This window comes from Pelodiscus sinensis, chromosome 32 (assembly GCF_052426305.1).
Source record: "Pelodiscus sinensis isolate ZL-2025 chromosome 32, ASM5242630v1, whole genome shotgun sequence".
In the NCBI taxonomy this organism is placed as follows: Eukaryota; Metazoa; Chordata; order Testudines; family Trionychidae; genus Pelodiscus; species Pelodiscus sinensis.
Genome location: NC_143083.1, coordinates 5,128,944 through 5,149,723, shown reverse-complemented (window position 1 = coordinate 5,149,723; position 20,780 = coordinate 5,128,944). Strand labels below are relative to the sequence as shown.

General features: G+C 63.9%; 1 protein-coding gene across 5 annotated transcripts in view; it reads right to left on the bottom strand.

Annotated features, from left to right (window-relative positions):
• Nucleotides 1-5,544: 5,544 nt before the first annotated feature.
• ADAMTS10 (ADAM metallopeptidase with thrombospondin type 1 motif 10) overlaps nt 5,545-20,780 on the bottom strand; it is a 118,819-nt gene continuing 103,583 nt past the window's right edge. For 4 of the 5 annotated variants that reach the window (XM_075903178.2, XM_075903175.2, XM_075903177.2 and 1 more), the window contains exons 17-25: nt 19,459-19,582; nt 18,115-18,195; nt 17,765-17,928; nt 17,257-17,383; nt 15,907-16,036; nt 15,110-15,314; nt 8,768-8,944; nt 7,749-7,905; nt 5,545-7,337 (exon numbers count right to left, since the gene is read on the bottom strand). In XM_075903178.2, the coding sequence (XP_075759293.2) occupies nt 7,228-7,337; nt 7,749-7,905; nt 8,768-8,944; nt 15,110-15,314; nt 15,907-16,036; nt 17,257-17,383; nt 17,765-17,928; nt 18,115-18,195; nt 19,459-19,582 (1,275 nt within the window). In that variant the 3' untranslated portion in view covers nt 5,545-7,227. The remainder of the gene's footprint in view (nt 7,338-7,748; nt 7,906-8,767; nt 8,945-15,109; nt 15,315-15,906; nt 16,037-17,256; nt 17,384-17,764; nt 17,929-18,114; nt 18,196-19,458; nt 19,583-20,780) is intronic. The other variant, XR_012896730.2, reaches the window with a different exon arrangement.

Genomic DNA, 20,780 nt, shown 5'->3' with positions numbered 1-20,780 from the left:
ACAGCCGCTCCCCCCGGCAGGTGTTGTCATGCTGAGGCGGATGGCCTGTTCCGGGGGTGTCGGTGACGGAGAACGAGTCCCTGCGGCCCCTTAGGGACGATCAAAACTACGTAGCGTCATGACCTTTCGTGGGCAAAACCCGCTTCCTCAGCAGGGCTGGAGTGGAAATAACGAGCCCAGAACTGACGACGGGGACAGCGGGGGGGCTGCCGGTGGCAGGGCTCAGGCTAAGTGAGCGTGCTGGAAGTGTCCCTTTTGATGTCACTGAGGAGTTAAATGCGGGGAGCCGGGCTGTGTCATGCGACAGCCAGGTCAGGCTCTGTACAAGCCCAGGAAGCAGGGTCCCGTTGGCGATCGCTCTGTAACTGGCTGGGGAAACGCGTGTGCGCCGGAGACGAGAGTGTGAAACGAAATCTCAGGGCAAAAATCTGGCAGCCAGTTTTGCCGTCCTGCCGCACACACCTCACCCCGCCTGAGAGACGTGCGCCCGCGCAGCCGGCTGCTCAGAAACCAGGGGGAAGGTGCTGCCGAGAACCACTCACAATCGCAGGAAGCGGATGGTAGCGAGGGCCTCCCATGCGCCGCGCGGTATTAAGAGCGGGGCAGCGCTGGGGCTTCAGAGACGCCTCCTGCAGCTCGTCACAGCCCCTCCGGGAGGGCAGAGGCAAAGGGCCCCCTGTACAGATGTGCTCAGCCCCCCGGCCATTAGCAGGGATCAGCCCTTGGCCCAGCGCTCTCGGAGCCGGGCTGGAGCCCGAGGCTCAGGAAGCGCTGCCGATGGCCGCGGAGCCAGGGCCGCTCTCTGGGCAGGTAACGAGGTGCAGACGTCCCCGGCGTAGTGTTGAGTCGCTGGCGTTTTAGTCGCTTACCAGGCTCGGGTCAGGCAGGGGAACTCCGAGTTCTCTTGCTCAGAGCTCTGCTCCCTCCTCCCGGGAGCCGCCACACAATGCACAAGCAGCCTGATTTGCAGAGGGCCCCAGGGCCCCCAAACCAGCCGGGGGGGGGGGGGGGCAGCAAGCCAGGCTGCTTATTCCAGAGTGGGCTTTGCCAGGCTCTTGAAGGAGATTAGCCCCGGGGGAGGGGGGAAGGGAATGTGACTATGGATTCAGGAGTCCAGTTGTGGGCCCCCAGGGTTGGACATTTCTGTGGTGGGGGCCGTCACTTCTTAGGGCGAATTAGGGCATTAGGCAAAGCAAAGGCACCCCGGCTCGGGCTGGCTCGGGCGCAGGCTGCTCCCTGGCTCCGTGTCAGGGCTTATCTCAGGAGGATCGTAGCTCGCCAGGGAGGCGCCCAGAAGCCACAAGCAGGCCGGCCTCCCCCAGCGACAAGGCGCTGTTCTGTCTCGCCGGTGCGCGGCTGGTGCGCGGGGAGGCCGCACTGCTGCCCACAGGGCCTGTCTCGGAACGAGGCTCCCGCTGCCGGATCCTGGCCCGTAGGACCCGCACAGAGCGCCAGCCCCTTCTCGCCACAGTACGTGGCGTGATCTAGAACGGGGCTCTCAAACGCTTTGGCCTGTGGCCCACCCTGCTCAATGCGAATCTCCACAGGCCACCAGCCAACCACCTCTGGAGTGGGCAGGGCTGGGCACGAGGGAGGGGGCAGGAGCGGGTTGGGGGTGGGAGGGTCTTGGTAGGAGGGGTGTACGCGAGGGGGATGCGGGAGTGGGGGTCGGGCATGGGGGGTGCTTACCTGGCTCTGCCCCCGGCACTGCCAGGCTCCGCCCCACGCTGCTCCCATTGTCCAGGATTCCAACCAATGGGCGCTGCAGGGAAAGGCTCCAGGCAAGCGGTTTCCTGTGCTGTCGCCCCCCCTAGCCAGAGCAGTGCATGGAGCCGCTTCCTGCCCCCACCAGCCGGATCCAGCCCGCGAGACTCGGGGCCTCACCCCCCCGAGCAGGACAGCACAGGGTGGGGAGGGGCTGGAGCGCCAGCGCAGGCTCCCCACTGCAGGGACGGGGGGCTGAGCACCGAGCTTGTGGCCCCCCGGCAGACCACGGACCGTACTCTGAGCACCGCTGGCCGACCCTGGCGGAGGCAAGCCGTAGTGAGCGGCGGGAGAGCAGCCAGACGTCAGCCGGTGAGGCCGGTGCACCAGTGGGGCAGGGACGTTGCAGACACATGGCGAGCGCAGGAGGAATGTTCCCTGCAGCCTTTGCTGTTCCGTTCGGAAGAATGGGAACCGCGAGGACGTGGCACTAAGAACCTGCCTTCTGCCTGGGCCAGCCGGCCATGCGGAGAGCTGGCGGGATTGTTTCTTCTATGGCGTAAGGACTTCCTGCCTCAAAACGAGCTGACTTGGCCTCCAGGGGCAGGTTCCCAGTCCAGACGGGAGGGTCCAGCTCCATGTAGGAGACAGACAGGACACTAGCGACAGCTATTCAGCAGGGCCGACAGACACCGTGGGCCCCCAGCAGGATGGGTGTGGGGCCAGCTCCATGTCCCAGAAGGGGCTGGACCTTGGGTGGGAGGGGTGGGGCCGGGGCAGCCTGGAGCACGGTGCTGACCCCCACCCCTCAGCCCTCAGAGCCGCACAGACTGCCTGGTGCCACACCCCAGAGCCGATCGAAAGGGTCTGGGGCTCCAGCTGCCGCTGCTGCCGTTAGCCGGGGCTGGGAGCCCCAGGCCCCTTTGAATTGCTGGGCCCTGAGGCAAGTGCCCCCTTGGCCCCCGTTGGCAGCTATTGGGGGGCAGGAGGGAGGGGGAAGGGCAGTGTCGCCAGGGCAGGGCATATTTGGGATTTTTAAAAGCTCCAGCTCCTGGCAACAAGCGCTTTTGTCAGCATCGCCGCGTTCATTTCGAAAGACGAGGATCCAGCCCTCATGGCACCAGAGAACCTGGAAAACGTGAGCTGAGTGCACCTGAATGGCTGAGAAACGAGAAAGCAAATTCACAGCTTCCCTGTGACTATTCCCTGAGGCCCCCTGCTGGAGGCCTTGTGGTCCTGCCAGGTCCTACCCCAGAAAAAGGCAGTAGAGAGGTCCTCCAAGCAGGCGAGAGTGGCTGCAGGGGAAGCAGCCAATTAGAGGCCAGGAAGGCCATACAAAAGGAGCTGCAGAACCGAGCAGCAGTTAGTTGCTGTGTGGAGCTCAGGGAGTGAAGACTGGGTGACTGGCTGGAAGAGTCACATTTCCATGGACAGCTCAGTGTGGAGAGCTCATGGACAACAGGCTAGCGCCCTATGTAAGGGGCCAGGTGGTGCAGAGCCACAGGGGAACTGGCCCAGGGAACTAGAGCAGCTGTGGGATGCACACAGCAGTGAGGGGCAGCCTAGGCTAGTGAATGGCCGCACAAGTGGCCCACCTCCATCTCCACGGGCCACAAGCTTGTCGGAACCAGGGCAGTTTCCCAGGAGAGGGTAGTGCTGTGGCTGTGCTAGAATCGGTGGGCTGTGCTGATTGACCTGCGGCAGCGCTGGGACTGGCTGCCGAGCGAGTGCCCGGCTCTCTCAGTGTTGTGGCTACCAGCACGCGCCTCCCTTCACGTGCCCTGGCTTTACCTGCCTGTCACTTTCGTAGGAAGAAAACCCTGCGGATGAAAAGCAGCAGAATCCGCAACCCTGTGCGTGGCCAACGGTCCACAGAACGTCCCGTGGGCCCCACATAGAACCCCAATGGGCAGGCTGCCTGCCACCGATCTACGGGGTTCCTGGAGTAGAGGCTGGGATGCGGTTCCCGCCTCCAGCAGCCCATTAGCCACTGCGGGGAAGCGGCCTGGATCGTGAGGCATTCCAGAGGGGGAAACTGGACTGTAGCGACCTAGCCAAAGGGCTGGGTCTAGAAAGGCCCTGAGAGGGCAGATGCTGCCACCAGCGAAGGAGCCCCGAGGTGCTGCTTATTCCCGAGTGGGCGCAGAAGAGCCTCCCTAAGCCAAGAGACAGCGCAGGCGCAGGCACTCGGCCCAGGGCGCGCACGGCAGGTGAGTGTTTGGCACAAGCTGCAAACACGGCACCACGGAGGAGCTGATCCGTGCGCTAGGCCAGCCGCAGCAGGATCTCCCGAGCTCTGCAAGCTGCAGGAGTTTCAACTGCAGCAACTCCAGGCTCGTCTGTGCCACGCTTGGCAGGGGGCTTGGCAGCCACGACGGATTCCCCCCAGGTGCCACAAAGGGAAGTCAGGGGAAGACCTCCCCATGGAGCTGGGGGGAAAGGGGCAGGCGAGATGGGCTTACCCTGAGACAAGCCATGGCTACAAGGGCAGGGCAGTTGCTGAGCTGAGGTACCGGGCTGAGGTACTGGCTCCCCCGACACAGGTCGCTCAGCACCAGCAAGGGCTGGAGGAGATCTGCTCTGCACAGGACAGGCAGGAAGGTGGGAGCCAGAACAGGCCTGCCCCAGGCCGGAGAACAGGAGAACTGGAGATGGGGGACAGCAAACCTTTCTGCTGCAGAAGGAGCTACGCTCCAGAACCTGCATCAGCTGGGCTCAAGGCTACCTCTGAAGGAAGGTGTCCCTGTCCGTGGCCTGTCGAAGCAGGGAGCGGCTCTACAACCCCCAAATCTGGATGTGGCGACTGAGGCAGGCCACAGCCAGACCCCTGTTAAAAGGAAGAGCTCTTCCCTGAGGGAAAAGGAAGCAAAACCTGGCCCTGCCATGCTCCGTGTCACCCACCCCACCGGACAGGGACAGAAAGAGCAGAAATGGGTGTGGCTGAGCCAGGTATCGAAGGCAGTGGGAAAAGCAGCACAGCCCCTGGTCTCTGGTAACCCGGGAAGGGCTCTGGGCCTAGTCAGAGAGACTCAATGCTGAAGCATGGATATGGGGATGCACCCAGGACTCCTCCTCCATTGGGCCACGGTAAAAGACTTTGCATCTAACTGCGAGTTTCCAGACCCCTCATTGCCTCGATCCTGCCCGCTTGGGGCGGGGCGGGGGGAGAGCTCAGACTTCTCCCAGGCAGGAAAGGGAGGGCGAGCGGGTAAGTGATGCCGCAGAATGGGGGCAACGTGTTTGCCCCTCAATCCTCCAGGCTTGGCAACCATCCATTCTCCTCTGGATCTCGCGGGATGCAACTCGCCTCCCCAGGCCGCCCAAGACCCCGAGAAGGAATGTCCCAAGTCCCTGTAGCACCGGCAGTGCCTCGGGTTTCCAGGTGTCCGGTTTTCGCCCAGACAGTCCAGTATTTGTGGCCTCATGTCAAATGTCCGGTGAGGACATTCTTCCCCCGGCGGGTCTGGTGGGAACGGGGGGATTTAAAGGCGCAGTGCCTTTTTTTCCCCTCAACCAATAACTTTGGTCCCCCGTTTTTTTTCTCAGCCAATTCCCCCCCCCCCCCCCCCCCGCCATGTTTGGTATTTTGTATGAAAGTATCTGGCAACCCTGTGCCCGGCACTCTGGGGGAGCCGCACCAAAGCCACATGCTCCGGGGAGGACGGGGATGGACTAGTGCACAGTCCTGTCAATCAAAAGCCCCTCCTGTTCCCGGAGGGGGGGGGGTGGAGCTTCTCTGCATGGCAGGTCAGTCGGGGGGGGGGGTGGTCTGGAAAGGGCCACAGAGCACAGCCCTGGGGGACACCTGGCAATGACGCTCGGACCAGAAGCTGCCCGGGATGGTAGCTACTCCTTTATTATAATCATGCCGTTATTTTGTGCCTTCTTCTCAGAGTTAGTATTTTACACATTTTTTGTTATAATATATTTATATAAAATGGTGAAAACAATGCCTCCCTCCCCCCCGGAGTAAGCGTCAGAATGGAACATTCCACCAGCAAAGGAGACAAAGGAACGCCCACCCGCCAGCCTATCAGGAGCCACCCAGCGCCCGCGAGGCGGTGAGTGGATGACGCGGTAGCAGGTATATTAATAGCTGGAGCAGCTGGGGCAGGGCAGAGAAGGGGGCGTCGTTCCTGCCTTGCCCAGGGGATCTGCAGACAGGTCCCCAGGCCTGCGCCTTCTGCTGCTCCATTCCCATGCAGAACAATCGGGGCTTCTAATCCAGGCTCATTTCACACCGACTCTCTGGCCTCGTCCAGCCCTGCTGGTCCTGGGAGACTCTGGAGAGCTGGGGAAATTGTTAGCGCACGGCAGCCGCGGCTAGCAAGGCAGCGGAGCCTGACTGAGCGTGGAGCCGCGGGAGGGGAGCGCGCAGCCGCGAGCGACTCGTGACAGGAGAAAGCTTTGCGTTCTGCCACCAAGGCCCCCGGAGGCAGTAGGGCAGGGCACTGGGTTGGGATTCAGGAGAGCCCAGTGCCATTCCTGGTTCTGTGGTGCCTTGGGCCACATCACTTCTTCTCTTTGTTTCCACTCCCAACCTTTCTTTGGCTGGTCTGTTTAGCCTGGAAACTCAGCTGTCTCTTATGTGTGCGTGCAGCGTCTAGCACCGCAGGCCTCGACTTCAGCTGGTGTTTCTAGGCCCACCCCTGCGATACAAATAATAGTCGAAGCTTCAGGAAAACCAACGTTTTTAACAGCCTGAGCCAAACCCCCTTCTCCTCCCGGAGATGACCACTCTCCGACTGGTTCTCCAGTCCGCCACAGAGCCTTCCAGGGGAAACAAGCCTCAGCAAACCAAACACTCTGGCCCCTCCCACCACAGCCACCTTGCTCCATCCATCAGAAAGAAGCGCAAAGGCACAAGCCTTGTCCTTGGCAGGTTGAGGCTCCACCCAGCTGAAAAGCTCCCTCTGTTTCTTGCTCTCCCTGTTTTCCCTGGACTCCCGCCCGCATAGGGCAGGGTGCCTGCCTCAGTCCTCAGTCCCTCTCCCTTGCCCCCAGCCTGCTGCCCAGCACAGCAGCACCCACTGAGCATGCTTGGTCTCCCAGCCGTGGAGACCAGGTACCGAGGGAAGCGAGGGCAGGACCACAGCATGCTGACTGGCTGTCAGGAACCCCCTGCCCGCCAGAGCGATGGGCAGGGCCGTTGGCTGGGGCCCGCAGGATCCCCCGGTGCAACTGAATAAATAACAAATGTCAGAATTTCAAGTAATGTCCCTGCTTCGTGCTCTCCCCAGCTCTGCCGTCTCCCGGCAGGGGCCTGGCTCCGGCGCGGCCATGGAGCCCTCCCTGCGCCTGGTGTGCTGCCTGGCTACAGAGCGGCCCAGGCGCTGGCAGTGGTTTCATTGAGGCTCCTGCCACGGGGCTTCCTGGGGTTGGGGGGTGTCGCTGGCTCCCGCCAGTAGCATGGCCAGTGTTCGGTGTGATCCCATGGAGATTCCCGGGGCAGGGGCGGAGGGAGTGGCTGCCCCCTGGCGTTGCTTTCGCCTTCCAGTTTTCCGACGGGGTCGCCTGGCTCCTTTAATGCCCCTGGCAGGTTTTACAGCACATCTGTCGGAAGTAGGTCCGGCTGCAGAACTTGAACTTCAGCACCAGGGGGCAGTAGGCGACCTTGTTCACATCCTTGCACTCTGCAGGGAGCCCAGAGGGAGGAGGGTTAGAGCCCCGCTCGGCTGAGCAGAGAAGGGGCTCAGAGCGACCCCCCAGGGCTGGACTCCCCCGAATCCGGGAAACATTCGTTGCCCAGGGCCCAGCTGCCAGGGAGCAAGTGGGAAACCCCAGCGCCAGGGAGCAAGTGGGAAACCCCAGCGCCAGGGAGCAAGTGGGGGGAAACCCCAGCGCCAGGGAGCAAGCAAGGGCTGGGAATCCTAGTGAGGTCAAGGCATCTCCCCCCGACAGGCTCAGCCGGACCAGGAGCCGCTGCCCCCGCCCCACTGCGGGGGCCAGACCCAGAGGGGCGCGTGCTGGGCTCAGGGCTCGGTGGGGGGCGCGTTGGCCGTGGGCCGTGTTCAGAGGGGGCGCGCCGGCCGCGCGGCTGGTACCTTCCGGGCTCTCGGTAGCTCCTGACTCGCACTGGGCTTCGCACTGCTGCATGGCGGCCGGCTTGAGGCTGTCCCCGCACTCGCCGGACGGCTGCCCGGTGTGGCTCAGGCAGTGGACGGGGCGTCTCTGCTGGCCGAGGCCGCACTGGGCGGAGCACTGCGGGGGCAGGCGCGGAGTCAGCGCAGGCCGTTCGGCCCGGCCCCGCATGGCCCAGACTGCGGCTTCCTTCCGGGCACAGAGCGGGCCCCTGCCTGATCCAAACCCACTGAGCCCCGCTCCCCTGCTGCCCGGGCGTGCTGTCACCCCTGCGCTGCCTGGGCCCGAGTGGAGGGAAGGTCCTTCTGGCCAGGCTCCTAGCAGGGGGCACAGTGGCTGGGCGCTGGGGGTGGGGCACTGGGGAAATAAGGGCCCCCCTTTCGGGAAGGAAAGAGACTCAAGGGCCCTCGCCCCTTTACCTGCCCGGCTCCCCCCTCCGGCTGCAGCTGGGGGCTCTTCCCCCCCGTTCTCCCCACTGCAGTGAGGCAGCAGGTGACTCAGGAGGGGCCTGGAGGCTGGGACGTGAGCGCTCCTGGGCAGGGGGCGGGGCGGGAGCGGCTCCGAGTGCCAGAGGGAGGCCCACATACCCAGCACGCAGCCTGGGGTCTGTCTGTGGGCACGGAGGGCACCGGCCGCCCAGGCTGCGGCTGCTCCGGCTCGGCCCGAGGGGCTGTTTCTCTGGGGGCGGATGTTTGGGCCCAGGGTGGAGCCAGGGTTCTGGGGCCCCACAAGGGCCCCGGTGCTGTTTCCGGCTGTGAGTCGTGAGACACCCCCGGGCCCGCTGGGGAAGGCCGCTCCGCTCTGAGGCCGCCCGGTGCCTGAGGCCGGGGCCCTGGGTGGGCTGTTTGCTGCACCCAGCGTCTGCCCGGCTGCTTTAGCTTTTCCCGCCACGCTGCCTTCGTTGAGGTGCCCGTGTGCAGTGCCCGCCCGGGATCTCCTGGGCACCCCCCACGGCTCCCCGGGAAGAGCTAGGACTCAGTACCTCTCCCCACTCGCCAGTCACCCACCGCGGGGGCGGGCAGCGCCGCAGGGTGCACCTCATGCTGGCCGGGGGCTTGGTGCTCTCTGGGCACTGCGAGTTGGGCAGGGTGGTGCTGTGGTCCCCACTTTTGCAGAGCACGATGCGGTGGCGGAAACCGGGCCCGCAGCTCGGGGTGCACTGCGGAGAGAGACGGGAAACTCAGGGGGCCCAGGAAGGAGAAGCCGCTTTGACACCCCAGCCTGCACCTCAGCCCGCCAGTGCGCCAGCCACGGGGGCCCGGTGTCCCAGAGACCCCAAGCCAGGGAGGCCAATATGGCCTGCAGTGGCTTTGGGCCCCCTCCCCATAGCATGTCTGGGGCTGTGAGCTCGAGGCCTTATCCATCCTGCCCCCCACGTCCTACCATGCCCACCCCCGGCCCTACACACAGCAGGCCAGACCCTCGGCTGCGGGAATGCAATGTGCTTCTATGAATTCCACACAGCCATGAGTCCACGCGGCGGGATCTGGCCCGCAATCCATTAGGCAGCCCACGCCTGCTGCACGCAATCGCTCTCCCGCAGGACGCCAGCGAGAGCCCGCGGGACCCAGGGCTCACTGAAATGCCGCAGTCAGGTGGCTCCCAGCTACGGCAGCCCCGCTTGGCCAGTCCCTCTTCCGTCATGAGCACTGGCACGGAGATCGGTGGCAACAGGGCTAGTGGTTAGGGGATAACACTGCCTCGCCAAAGGGCTCTGAGGTCTCAGAAGATGGGAGCCGTGTGCAGCCAGCCGGATCGACACCCGGTGTGAACCGGTGCAGAGCTATACACGTCCACGGGGCTGCCCTGATCTCCACCCCCTGAGGATCTGGGCCAGCAATGGTCAAGTAGGAGCATCCTTGTTGCCGTGTGCCACGGCTTTGTGACGTAGTGGGGGTACTTGCTGGGCTGTGGTGACCTCTTCTGTCTGGAGCAAGACCCAGCAGGGAAAACCTCATTATGCAAAGGTGACTCCATACCGGTTGAACCAACCCCCCATGGGGAGGAACAAAGGGAGGTGGATGCTGCCCTGGCTGGGGGCAGGGCTGGGAGAGGTGGAGTTAGTTCCTGGCTGGAAAGCAGGGAAGAAGGAACTGGGGAGGGGGCTGGGATCCCCCCATCTCAAAGGGGCCACTGAGGCCTCTTAGCCCCAGTTCCTGTAACCAGATTACATCTGTGCTATGCTGTATCCTGGAGGAGCAATAAACCACCCTCAATTCCACTGGCTGGTAGAGTCTGTTTGTGCCATTTCGGGGTGCAGGTGACGGGGGACCCCCAACGCGCCATCACACTGGTGTCAGAAGTGGGATGCACTGCAGCCCGTGGATGGAGCTTCCAGCGGCGAGCGACAAGGCGCTGTAGAAGCAAGAGCCCTGGAGCCAGGCATGCTGGAGACAGAGCGAAGTGGTTCCTGGGAATCGTGGGGCGCTGCAGCACTAGACTGGTGAGTCTGCACCGAGGGGACCAGCGGGCCGATGGCCTACGCCCGACTCTTGAAGGCAGAGCTGGTGGGGCTGTGCAGAGAGAGGGGCTTGCCTGTGTGGAAAGCAGCCAAGGCCCAGCTGATTGCCCAGCTGGAAGAGAATGATCGGCCACAGGGCCAGGATCTTGTCCCCAGGGGAAGCAGCCAGACCCCCCCGAGAGTGTGTCAGGCTCAGAGAGGGGGAGGAGCGCTGGAACCCACCAGAGATATGAGACAGCGTCTCCCGGGAGGCCTGCAAGCTGTAGCCCATCTAGGGCAGAGGCCAGCCCAGCGGAGCTGCGGCGGCTGGAGATCCAGCTGCGGATAAAGGAATTGGAAGTAGAGGACCGAGAGAGGGACCGCCAGGACCGAGAGAAGGAGCTCCAAGATCGAGAAAGGGACCGCGAGGACCGAGAGAGGCAGCGACAGCATGAGCTGGCCTTGGCAGAGCGGAGAACCGGCGGGGCATCGGCTGCTCCAAGGGTGGATGGGCCCCAGGGTCCCGGGACTGCCAGACGCTTGGAGAGGCTCGTGGTGGCCCAATTGAAGGACATGGGCGACATAGACGGGTTCCTCAGCTCCTTTGAGAGGGCCTGTGGACTGCAACGGGTTCCCCCAGCTGACTGGCTGCAGGAGCTCATCCCCGCACTGAACCAGGAGGCGGCCGGAGTGCTCAGTCAGCTGGAGGACCTACAGCCAGGGGATTACAACCGAGTCAAGGAGGCCCTGCTGCACAAGTTCGGGCTGACCCCCGAGATGTACAGGAAGAAGTTCCGGGGGGTACAGAAAGGGCCACAGGAGACCTATGTGGATCTGGCCTCCCGCCTGTCTCAATACGGCCGCAAGTGGGTGTCTGGAGTTGGAGCCCAGACCGCAGAGGAGCTGCTCAAGCTGGTCCTGATGAAGCAGCTCTATGAAGCGTGCCCACCCAAACTGAGGCTGTGGCTCAAGGACCAGAGACCAGAGAACCCCCAGGAGGCCGGGAGACTGGCAGATGAGTTCACGGAGAACCGGTCCGGGTGTGAACAGGAGTCCCGGAGAGAAAGGGAATCGCGCAGAGACCGATTCTTGGCTGAGCGACGGAGAGAGGCACCTCCGAGGCGAGCCCCAGGGACCAGGACCAGTCATCGATACCCCAGAAAACCAGCCAGGGCCCGGGCAGAGCCGACCCAAACGGGCCCACAGAACCTAACTTGCCATCGCTGTGGGCAACGAGGCCACAAGAGGGCTCAATGCACCAGGCGCAAGAACAGGTCCCATGACCTGGGACTTTCCAGGGTTAACTGGCTGGGGCGGGAGGAAGGGCAGGCTGCCCCAGAGGCAGGGGCTGGCAGGCAAACCTCCACTCGGGGGAGGGAAAAGGATGCTCAGTTTACCTCCTCTGGGAGGTCTGACCTTTGGGAGGCAGATTTCCCCGTGTACCGGGTGGGGGCAGGGCGGCCCCTACGGAGGGACTGCCTCGTACCCCTGGAGGTGGATGGTAGGAAGGTGACGGGTTTCTGGGACACGGGGGCGGAGGTGACGCTGGCCCGACCCGACGTAGTGACCCCAGACCGTATGCTACCCGATACTCAGCTGACACTGAGGGGCATAGGCAGCACCCCATTTAAGGTACCCGTAGCCAGGGTGCATCTGAAGTGGGAGGCCAAGGAGGGCCCCAAGGAAGTGGGGGTGCACCCGTACTTGCCCACCGACGTGCTGATAGGGAGTGACCTGGAGGAGTGGCCAGATGGACCCCACCAGATGCTGGCCACCACCCGTAGCCAGAGCAAGCGAGGGGCTGGCGGCCCAGAACTCGAGGAGGTTCCCCAACAGGGGTCCCAGGGCCCCGTCCCAGGAGACCTAGAGTTGGACCTAGGCAGTGAGGGAAACCACGGCCCTGTCCCAGCCCCAGCCGCTGAATTCCAGGCGGAGGTGCGAGCGGATCCCTCCCTGCAGGCCCTGAGGGACCAGGCTGACCTGGGTGCAGCTCAACCCCTAGGAGGAGATTGCCAGGAGAAGTTCCGGTGGGAGAGGGGATTTCTGTACCGGGAATGGCTTTCCCCCGGGACGGTAGGCAAGGGGGGCTCCAGCGGCAGCTGGTGGTTCCCCAAAGGTATCGCTGCAAGCTGCTACACCTGGCCCATGATATCCCGTTCTCGGGACACCAGGGGATCCAGCGCACGCGGCTGAGGCTGCTCCAAAACTTCTACTGGCCGGGGATGTTTGCAGCTGTCGGGGTCCCCCGTCTCCTGCACCCCGAAATGGCACAAACAGACTCCACTAGCCAGTAGAATTGAGGGTGGTTTATTGCTCCTCCAGGGGTGTGTCTAGACTACAGAGTTTTGTCGACAAAAGTGGACTTTTGTCCACAAAACTATACCTGCGTCCACACTACCGCTGAGTTCTGTCGACATAACGTCGACAGAACTCAGCAGTTTTGTCGACGTATGTAAACCTCATTTTACGAGGAATAACACCTTCTGTCGACAGAGTTTCTGTCGACAGAAGGTGTTATTGAATGGAAACTGTCCTTTGCGTCCAGACTACCATGTCGACAAAAGCAGCTTGCTTTGTCGACAGAACTCAATGTAGTCTGGACGCGCTTTGTCGACAGAAGTTCTGTCGACAAAACTTCTGTCGACAGAAGCCTGTAGTCTAGACGTACCCCAGGATACAGCATAGCACAGATGTAATCTAGTTACAGGAACTGGGGCTAAGAGGCCTCAGTGGCCCCTTTGAGATGGGGGGATCCCAGCCCCCTCCCCAGTTCCTTCTTCCTTGCTTTCCAGCCAGGAACTAACTCCACCTCTCCCAGCCCTGCCCCCAGCCAGGGCAGCATCCACCTCCCTTTGTTTCTCCCCATGGGGGGTTGGAGTCACCTTTGCATAATAAGGTTTTCCCTGCTGGGTCTTGCTCCAGACAGAAGAGGTCACCACAGCCCAGCAAGTACCCCCACTACGTCACAGGCTTGTACACAGCCTAGCACTGTGGGGCCCGAGGCTACAAGCTAGGGTCGTACAAAACCAGTGACTGACAATGCTGAATAAACGACACCTTGCAATTCGGTGCCAAACAGGGCCCTGCTTGGAAAGGGGCTCTCTTCAACCCGAGTGTCTGAAGCAGCGATGGGCAACCCAGGCTAGTAGTGGCTGTGGGAGTGGCCCGCCCTCATCTCCGTTGCCACAAGCTTGTCGTAAGCAAGACGGTTTCCCAAGCGAGGGCAGTTTTGCTCCTGGCGCTTGTGTGACTCCGGGCTGTGCCGAACTGGAGCAGCGCTGGGACTGGCTGCAGGGGGGGCGCCTGGCTCCCACAAGCCGTGTTGTGTGTGGCCAGCAGGCACCTCCCTGGCTCCACATGCAGGACACTTCAGTGGCACCACATAGAAACCAGCCGAAAACGTCTCGCTGGCCACACACAGAGCCTGCAGGGCCGCTGCTGCGCACCTCTGCTAACGCCATCGCTGGGTTCCTTGGCATTGTCCCGTGCTGAGACAAGTCACTAAGCAGCACGCCTGCCTCTTGGCTGCCTCTGCCCTTCTGAGCCTCCATAACAGGCCCGGGACATACTGAGCCTTTGAGCTACCTTCACTCTCCCAACTCTGCCTTAACACTGGCTTATCGGTCAGGGTTTGAAGCCCATGGCTTGGCCCTCCCGGCTCAGAGGCTGTCAGAACTGGAAAAGACACAGAGGAAGACAACCCAAAGGATTCCAGGGGTGGCGCTGCTTCTGAATAGAACCCCGGGCGGGCAGAGACCTCAGGAGCCATCGAGTCCAGCCCCTGGCCCAAAGCTGGACCAGCCCAACTCAATCAGCCCAGCCAGGGCTGGGTCAAGCTGGGATTTCAAAACCTCTATAGCCTGGACTACACAAAGATGTATGCTGATATTGCACATCTTAGAACCATAGAACGGGAAGAGACCTCAGAAGGTCAAGTCCAGCCCCCTGCTCTAGGCAGGACCAATCCCAACTAGATCAACCTGGCCAGGGCTTTGTCAAGCCGAGACTGAAACACCCCTAGGGATGGAGACTCCACGACTTCCCTAGGTAACCCATTCCAGTGCTTCACCACTCTCCTAGTGAAATAGTTTTTCCTAATATCCAACCTGGACCTCTCCCACCGCAACCCATTGCTCCTTGTTCTGCCACCTGCCCCCACTGAGAACAGCCTCTCTCCATCCTCTTTGGAACCCCCTTCAGGACGTTGCAGGCTGCTCTCAAATCCCCCCTCACTCTTCGCTTCTGCAGACTGAACAAACCCAAATCCCTCAGCCTCTCCTCGTAGGTCATGTGCTCCAGCCTCCTCAGCATTTTCATTGCTCCCCGCCGGACCCTCTCCAATGCGTCCACAGGCCCTGGCATTGGATGCAATACTCCAGGAGGTGGGACGGGGTCTCTCTCCCCGCGGGGCCATTACCAAGGTGTCGGAATATGCTGCTGTTAGAGCCCAGCGGGACTATCGCTGGTTTGTCTCTTCTATAGGAACTAGATCCTCCAGGCTCCTGCCTGCTCATTGCTAAATGACCTGCCAGAAGAGGAGAGTTTTCACTCTGTGCCGCCCCTGGAGTCATGGTTCAAGTTGCCCCCCTGCAAGTGCAATGTGAAGTGGTGCCCTGCAGCGCGGGTCCCAGCCACGGGGAAAGTAACGGAACATTTCTCACGGGCCCAGTCCTATGGCAACCCAGGGCCCTGCCAGCTTCTCACTAGCTCCCTGCCGGCTGCTGCTGCGGCTCAGCCCCCGGGAGCCCCCGCGTCCTGTCACCTCTGCTCCCACGGGCCCTTCCCTCTGACCAGGGGCATGTCTGGTTATTGCGGGGCTCGTGCACCGTGGGCCAGAGCTCAGCCCCCGGGAACCCCCGTGTCCTGCCGGAGACGGGCCCTTACCTCTGACCAGTCCAGGGCTGCCCATTGCGGGGGGCATGTCTGGTTATTGCAGGGCTCGTGCATCGTGGGCCGGGGCTGGGCGCAGGCGCTGTCGTCCAGGGTTTTCTCCTCGGCGGCAGAGACCTTCCTCTGGCAGGCGACGCTGCGGGTGCGGATGCCCCCGTTGCAGCTCCGGCTGCATTCTGACCAGTTCCCCACCGCCCAGCTGGGGACAGAGAGACGGGCTGACGGGCAGGCGTAAGGCCCCACCGGGGCAGTGTGCGCCCAGCGGTAGAGGGCAGGAACCTAAAGCTCTGTGTACCCCGCTGGGCTCGGCAGACACTCCCCAAGTTCTCCCCGGCTGTGGACCCTTGTTTCAGCTCAGGGGGTCTCCATTTCCCAGCGTAACATGGGAGCAGTGACGCCGCTGCGGGAGGCTGGGTGTGTGCCTGGCTCCAACGGGGCCTAGTGCTGGGGGAGAGCAGCATCCCCCTTACAGAGGAGCCTTCTGTCCAGCAGACCCCACGCTCTGAGCCCCACCCCCAAGCCCGGGGCAAGTCCCCTGCGCCATCCTCCAGCACCTCTGGAGAGCCATTGGCGCCACCGGAGCATTGTCCTCAGCCTGCAGGAGTCTGTGGCCGCCTGGCCCAGCCCAAGGGAGCAGCCTCGGGGGAACCGGCTTTGCTGATTCAGGGGACGGCAGGCACCAAATCCGTTCTCCACCTTGCTCCGGCCCCGCTCCTCCATCCACGAGCCGGCTCGGGAGTCCCTGGCCCTGCCCCCCCGGGCGCTGGGACCGACCCCCGTCACACACTCACGTGGGCGGACATGGCTCAGTGTTGCACGGCCGCTGCTTCTCAGGCAGCTTGGTTTCAGGGCTGCAGAAATGGTTGAAGACTGTGGAGCTGTCGGCCTGTTTCTTGCACACGACGGACTGGACTTGGCTGCCTGCGGGGGCGGCGGGAGAAGGGGCGACTGACACAGCTGTGGCTGCTTACAGGGTCCGGAACCGCTCAGCACTCCCGGTCCTGGGGCCCGTCTGCGGGGGCGAAGCCCTAACCGAACCCGGCAACTTATGCTGGGTCCCTGGGGGGGCAACCCCTGCTCGCTCCACGGCCAGGATACCCCGACGTTTCGCATTACAGCCCCGTTTCCATCCTCTCGAAAGCCTGGAAATCGGTAGGTGAAGGCCTTTGCCCACAGGGTCCTGCACTACAGCGCCCAGAACAAGCTGCTTTCCAAAGGCATGGAAGGCTTTGTGAGCAGGCTTAGGGGAAAGCCACGAGAATCGGGTGTGTCCTGCACCACCCTCCCGTGGCCCCTCACACCCACCCCTGTTGTGGGGCCCCCCGCCCACCCACGGCCCCTCACACCCACACCTGGCCCCTCACACCTAACCCTGCTGTGGGGCCCCCCGCCTGCCCACGGCCCCTCACACCCAACCCTGCTGTGGGGCCCCCCGCCCGCCCACGGCCCCTCACACCCACACCTGGCCCCTCACACCTAACCCTGCTGTGGGGCCCCCCGCCCGCCCACGGCCCCTCACACCCACACCTGCTGTGGGGCCCCCCGCCCGCCTACGGCCCCTCACACCCACACCTGGCCCCTCACACCCAACCCTGCTGTGGGGCCCCCCGCCCGCCCACGGCCCCTCACACCCACACCTGCTGTGGGGCCCCCCGCCCGCCTACGGCCCCTCACACCCAACCCTGCTGTGGGGCCCCCCGCCCGCTCATGGCCCCTCACACCAAAGCTGAAAGACCATTTTTCTTGGTTTTCAAACTGTCTGTTTTCTTGGGCATCCCTGCTTAGCCCCTCCCCGCCAAGGTCCTCAGAGACGCCAGACACCCCCAGAAACACAGCGTCAGCCCCCCAGCATCCTGGGAAGCATCCATTTAAGGGGTTCACAGAGCAGGGATTTAAAGGCCCAGAGGGGACCATTGTGGTCCAGTCCAAGCTGCTGCCAGACACATGCCGCTGAGTTTCCAGTGTGCCTTTCCCACCCCCTGGCCATGGCCATGCAGACGGACAGGACGCTGCAAGCGGCGGACTGTGGGATTCGGGTCTGAAAGCCCCATTAGACAAACGGGACTCCCAAAGCAAAGCCCGACGTGGGGAGTCACGGGGGTTGCAGCTGTTCCCCCCCCAAGCATGGTCCAGCCTCTCACCCCCCGCGCAGATGGCGGAGCATTTGGTCCAAGGCGCGTAGTGCCAGGAATACTGGGTCAGGGAGCTGCGGGCGAGGGGCGTGTTGAACTTGTACCGAATCCCCGGCAGCTCTGCCCGCACGAGAACCTGTGGAGAAAGGGGCCGTCAGCGCGCTGGGGCCCACCCACCATCAAGCGGAGTGTGACCCCGGGCCCCTCTCGTGGAGTGTCCCAGGACCGGCCTCTGGGCTCCAGAGCTGCTGGGCTCCGCCGCCTTCCCAGCTCTGGAGCCCCTAGAGTCGCTGTCCGCCGGCCCAGAGCAGCACAGCGGAGGGACCCCAGAGCCAAAACCTGATTTCATCCCTGGCTCTGGGGCTGAATGGGGCAGGGATTGGAGAAGAATTTGGCCCCAAGATGCCAGTGTCCCTCCCTCCTAAGCATTAACTTGGGGGGGGGCGGAGTCGGGAGGGGGATAATCGAATGGGATGGTTTAGCGGCCGTCAGGGCCCGGGAAGGATGAGGCCGTTACCATGACAATGAGCGTGGCATTGGTAGGCCCTAGGGCCTCCAGCGATTCGGGCTCGTCCGGAGCTCTCCTGTAGTGGAAGGTCGTCCCGGCGAGGTCAAGGCGCCTGGGCGGGTCGATGGAGAGCTTCCCGTTGATGAAATACTCTCCGCTCTCCCCTTTCAGCGCTGGAAGGACAGGCGAGGAGAGGGCTCTCAGGGCGGCGGGGCCAGCCGGCTCGTTCCCAGGAAGCCTCCCAGCCCCCGGGCAGACGTGCCAGGCGGGCCCTGCCCAAGCCACGGCTCCCCGGAGAAGGGGGCCTGGGCACGGACAGGGCATCTTCTGGGATCGCCCTGTCCCCTGCGCCTGCTCACCCAGGTAGCTGAGAGAGAGGTTCAGCTCCCGGACGTCAATGTGCACCGAGCCCTTGGGGATCCAGACCACCTCCTCGTAATCTGGAAGACAGCCCCAGGCGGGGTCAGCAGGGAACCGAGGCACGCTGGGGTCAGAGACACCGCAGGGAGCAGCCGGGGGGTGGGCACCGTCTGAGTTCAGCACAGCTTGGGCAGGGGGAAGGAATCCTGAACCCACCCGTAGGGAAAACAAATCAGGGAGCCCAGCACTACCCCGGGTGTAATGACCCCCCCACCTCAGAGAGCACACGGGTGTACCAACCCCCCACCACGGGTGTACCGACCCCCCCCATCTCAGGGAGTCCACGGGTGTACCAACCCCCCCACCTCAGAGAGCACACGGGTGTACCAACCCCCCACCATGGGTGTACTGACCCCCCCTCCTCAGAGAGCCCACGGGTGTACCGACCCCCCACCTCAGACAGCACACGGGTGTACCAACCCCCCACCACGAGTGTACCGATCCCCCCATCTCAGGGAGCCCACAGGTGTACCGACTCCCCACCTCAGAGAGCACACGGGTGTACCAACCCCCCACCATGGGTGTACCGACCCACCTCAGGGAGCCCACGGGTGTACCGACCCCCCCACCTCAGAGAGCACACAGGTGTACCAACCCCCCACGACGGGTGTACTGACCCCCCCACCTCAGAGAGCCCACGGGTGTACCGACCCCCCACCTCAGAGAGCACACGGGTGTACCAACCCCCCACCACGGGTGTACTGACCCCCCCCACCTCAGAGAGCCCGTGGGTGTACCGACCCCCACACCTCAGGGAGCCCATGGGTGTACCAACCCCTCACCTCAGAGAGCACACGGGTGTACCAACCCCCCACCACGGGTGTACTGACCCCCCCCATCTCAGGGAGCCCACGGGTGTACCGACTCCCCACCTCAGAGAGCACACGGGTGTACCAACCCCCCCACCACGGGTGTACCAACCCCCCCATCTCAGGGAGCCCATGGGTGTACCGACTCCCCACCTCAGGGAGCCCCCGGGCCTACCGACTCCCCACCTCAGGGAGCCCCCGGGCGTACCGACCCCCCACCTCAGAGAGCCCCCAGACGTACCGATCCCCCACCTCAGAGAGCCCACGGGTGTACCGACCCCCCACCTCAGGGAGCCCCCGGGTGTACCGACCCCCCCCACCTCAGGGAGCCCCCGGGCGTACCGACCCCCCCCACCTCAGGGAGCCCCCGGGCGTACTGACCCCCCATCGCCCAAGATCAAGGCTCTGAACCAGAAGGCACGGTGGGGGGGGGGGGAAGCCGAGCCGTGCCCCACGGGGCCAGATGCGCCTTACCCCCCTCGGGCAGGGATTGGTTGAAGATGCCTTCAATGGTCTCGCAGGCGCTCCCGTCCCCCCCGCACACGCGGCACTTGTCCTCCTTCAAGTCCGAGCCCAGGACGCGGTCACAGCCCACGTGCTGGCGGGAGAGAGCGGGCGGAGGGGGGTTATCTGTCCGAAGGGGGCGCTGGCCTCCATCCGGCCTGACCTCTGGGCTGCCCCCCCGGGTGGGGGGGTGCGCAGACGTCCCCTGCGCTTCCATTTCACTCCCGCCCCTCACCCCACGAGGCCTAGCACGGCTCCCTCCCCCGTGGCTTTCCAGAGAAAGGGACGTGAATACAGAGCCCCAGGACGAAATCTGCCGCTCCCCGTCGGCCTGCATGGGGGGCCGGGGGGGGGGGGTGAGACCCGCAGCTCTAGCACATGGCGGTTCGGGAGCTCTGTCTCCAGGCCATTTGGGTACAAGTCCAGAGTCCCTGGACCAGCCCTGCTGCAGGCGGGTGCAGGGGGCCTGCTGCTGCCCCCCCTCGGCTGCCGGGATTGCACAGCCCCAAGGAAAGGCCCCAGATCTCTATGGCTAACGCGGGTCCCTGGCTGGCTCCATGGCTCAGGTGGAGACGCCCCCCGTGTCACACTGGCCCAGGGTTCTGGAGGGCTTGGCTCTGCCGCAGCTGGCTGGGAAGTGCATGAGAAGAGGCTCCATCCTCCTTGCTGCCTCCATCCAGGCCGGCGTGGCTCCCTCTGTGGGCCTTGGCCCTCCCACCACGGGCATGGGCCCAGGCCGGCGTGGCTCCCTCTGTGGGCCTTGGCCCTCCCACCACGGGCATGGGCCCAGGCCGGCGTGGCTCCCTCTGTGGGCCTTGGCCCTCCCACCACGGGCATGGGCCCAGGCCGGCGTGGCTCCCTCTGTGGGCCTTGGCCCTCCCACCACGGGCATGGGCCCAGGCCGGCGTGGCTCCCTCTGTGGGCCTTGGCCCTCCCACCACGGGCATGGGCCCAGACCGGCGTGGCTCCCTCTGTGGGCCTTGGCCCTCCCACCACGGGCACGGGCCCAGGCCGGCGTGACTCCCTCTGTGGGCCTTGGTCCTCCCACCACGGGCATGGGCCCAGGCCAGCGTGGCTCCGGGCCCCGGCTCCGAATGCCCACTGCGGCAGGCAGAGCGTGCAGCTGCCCAGAGGAGGAGCCCAGAGGGTGACATCTTCAAAGGGAGGCGCCATGTGCTTGCAATTAGCAGCCCGTGCGACGGGTGATTCCTGTCAGACCCCCCCATGCACAGTCGACGCCGGGGCGGGCCTGCCTCCAGCTCCCCCGCCTCTCTCAGACCCGGGGCAGGGCC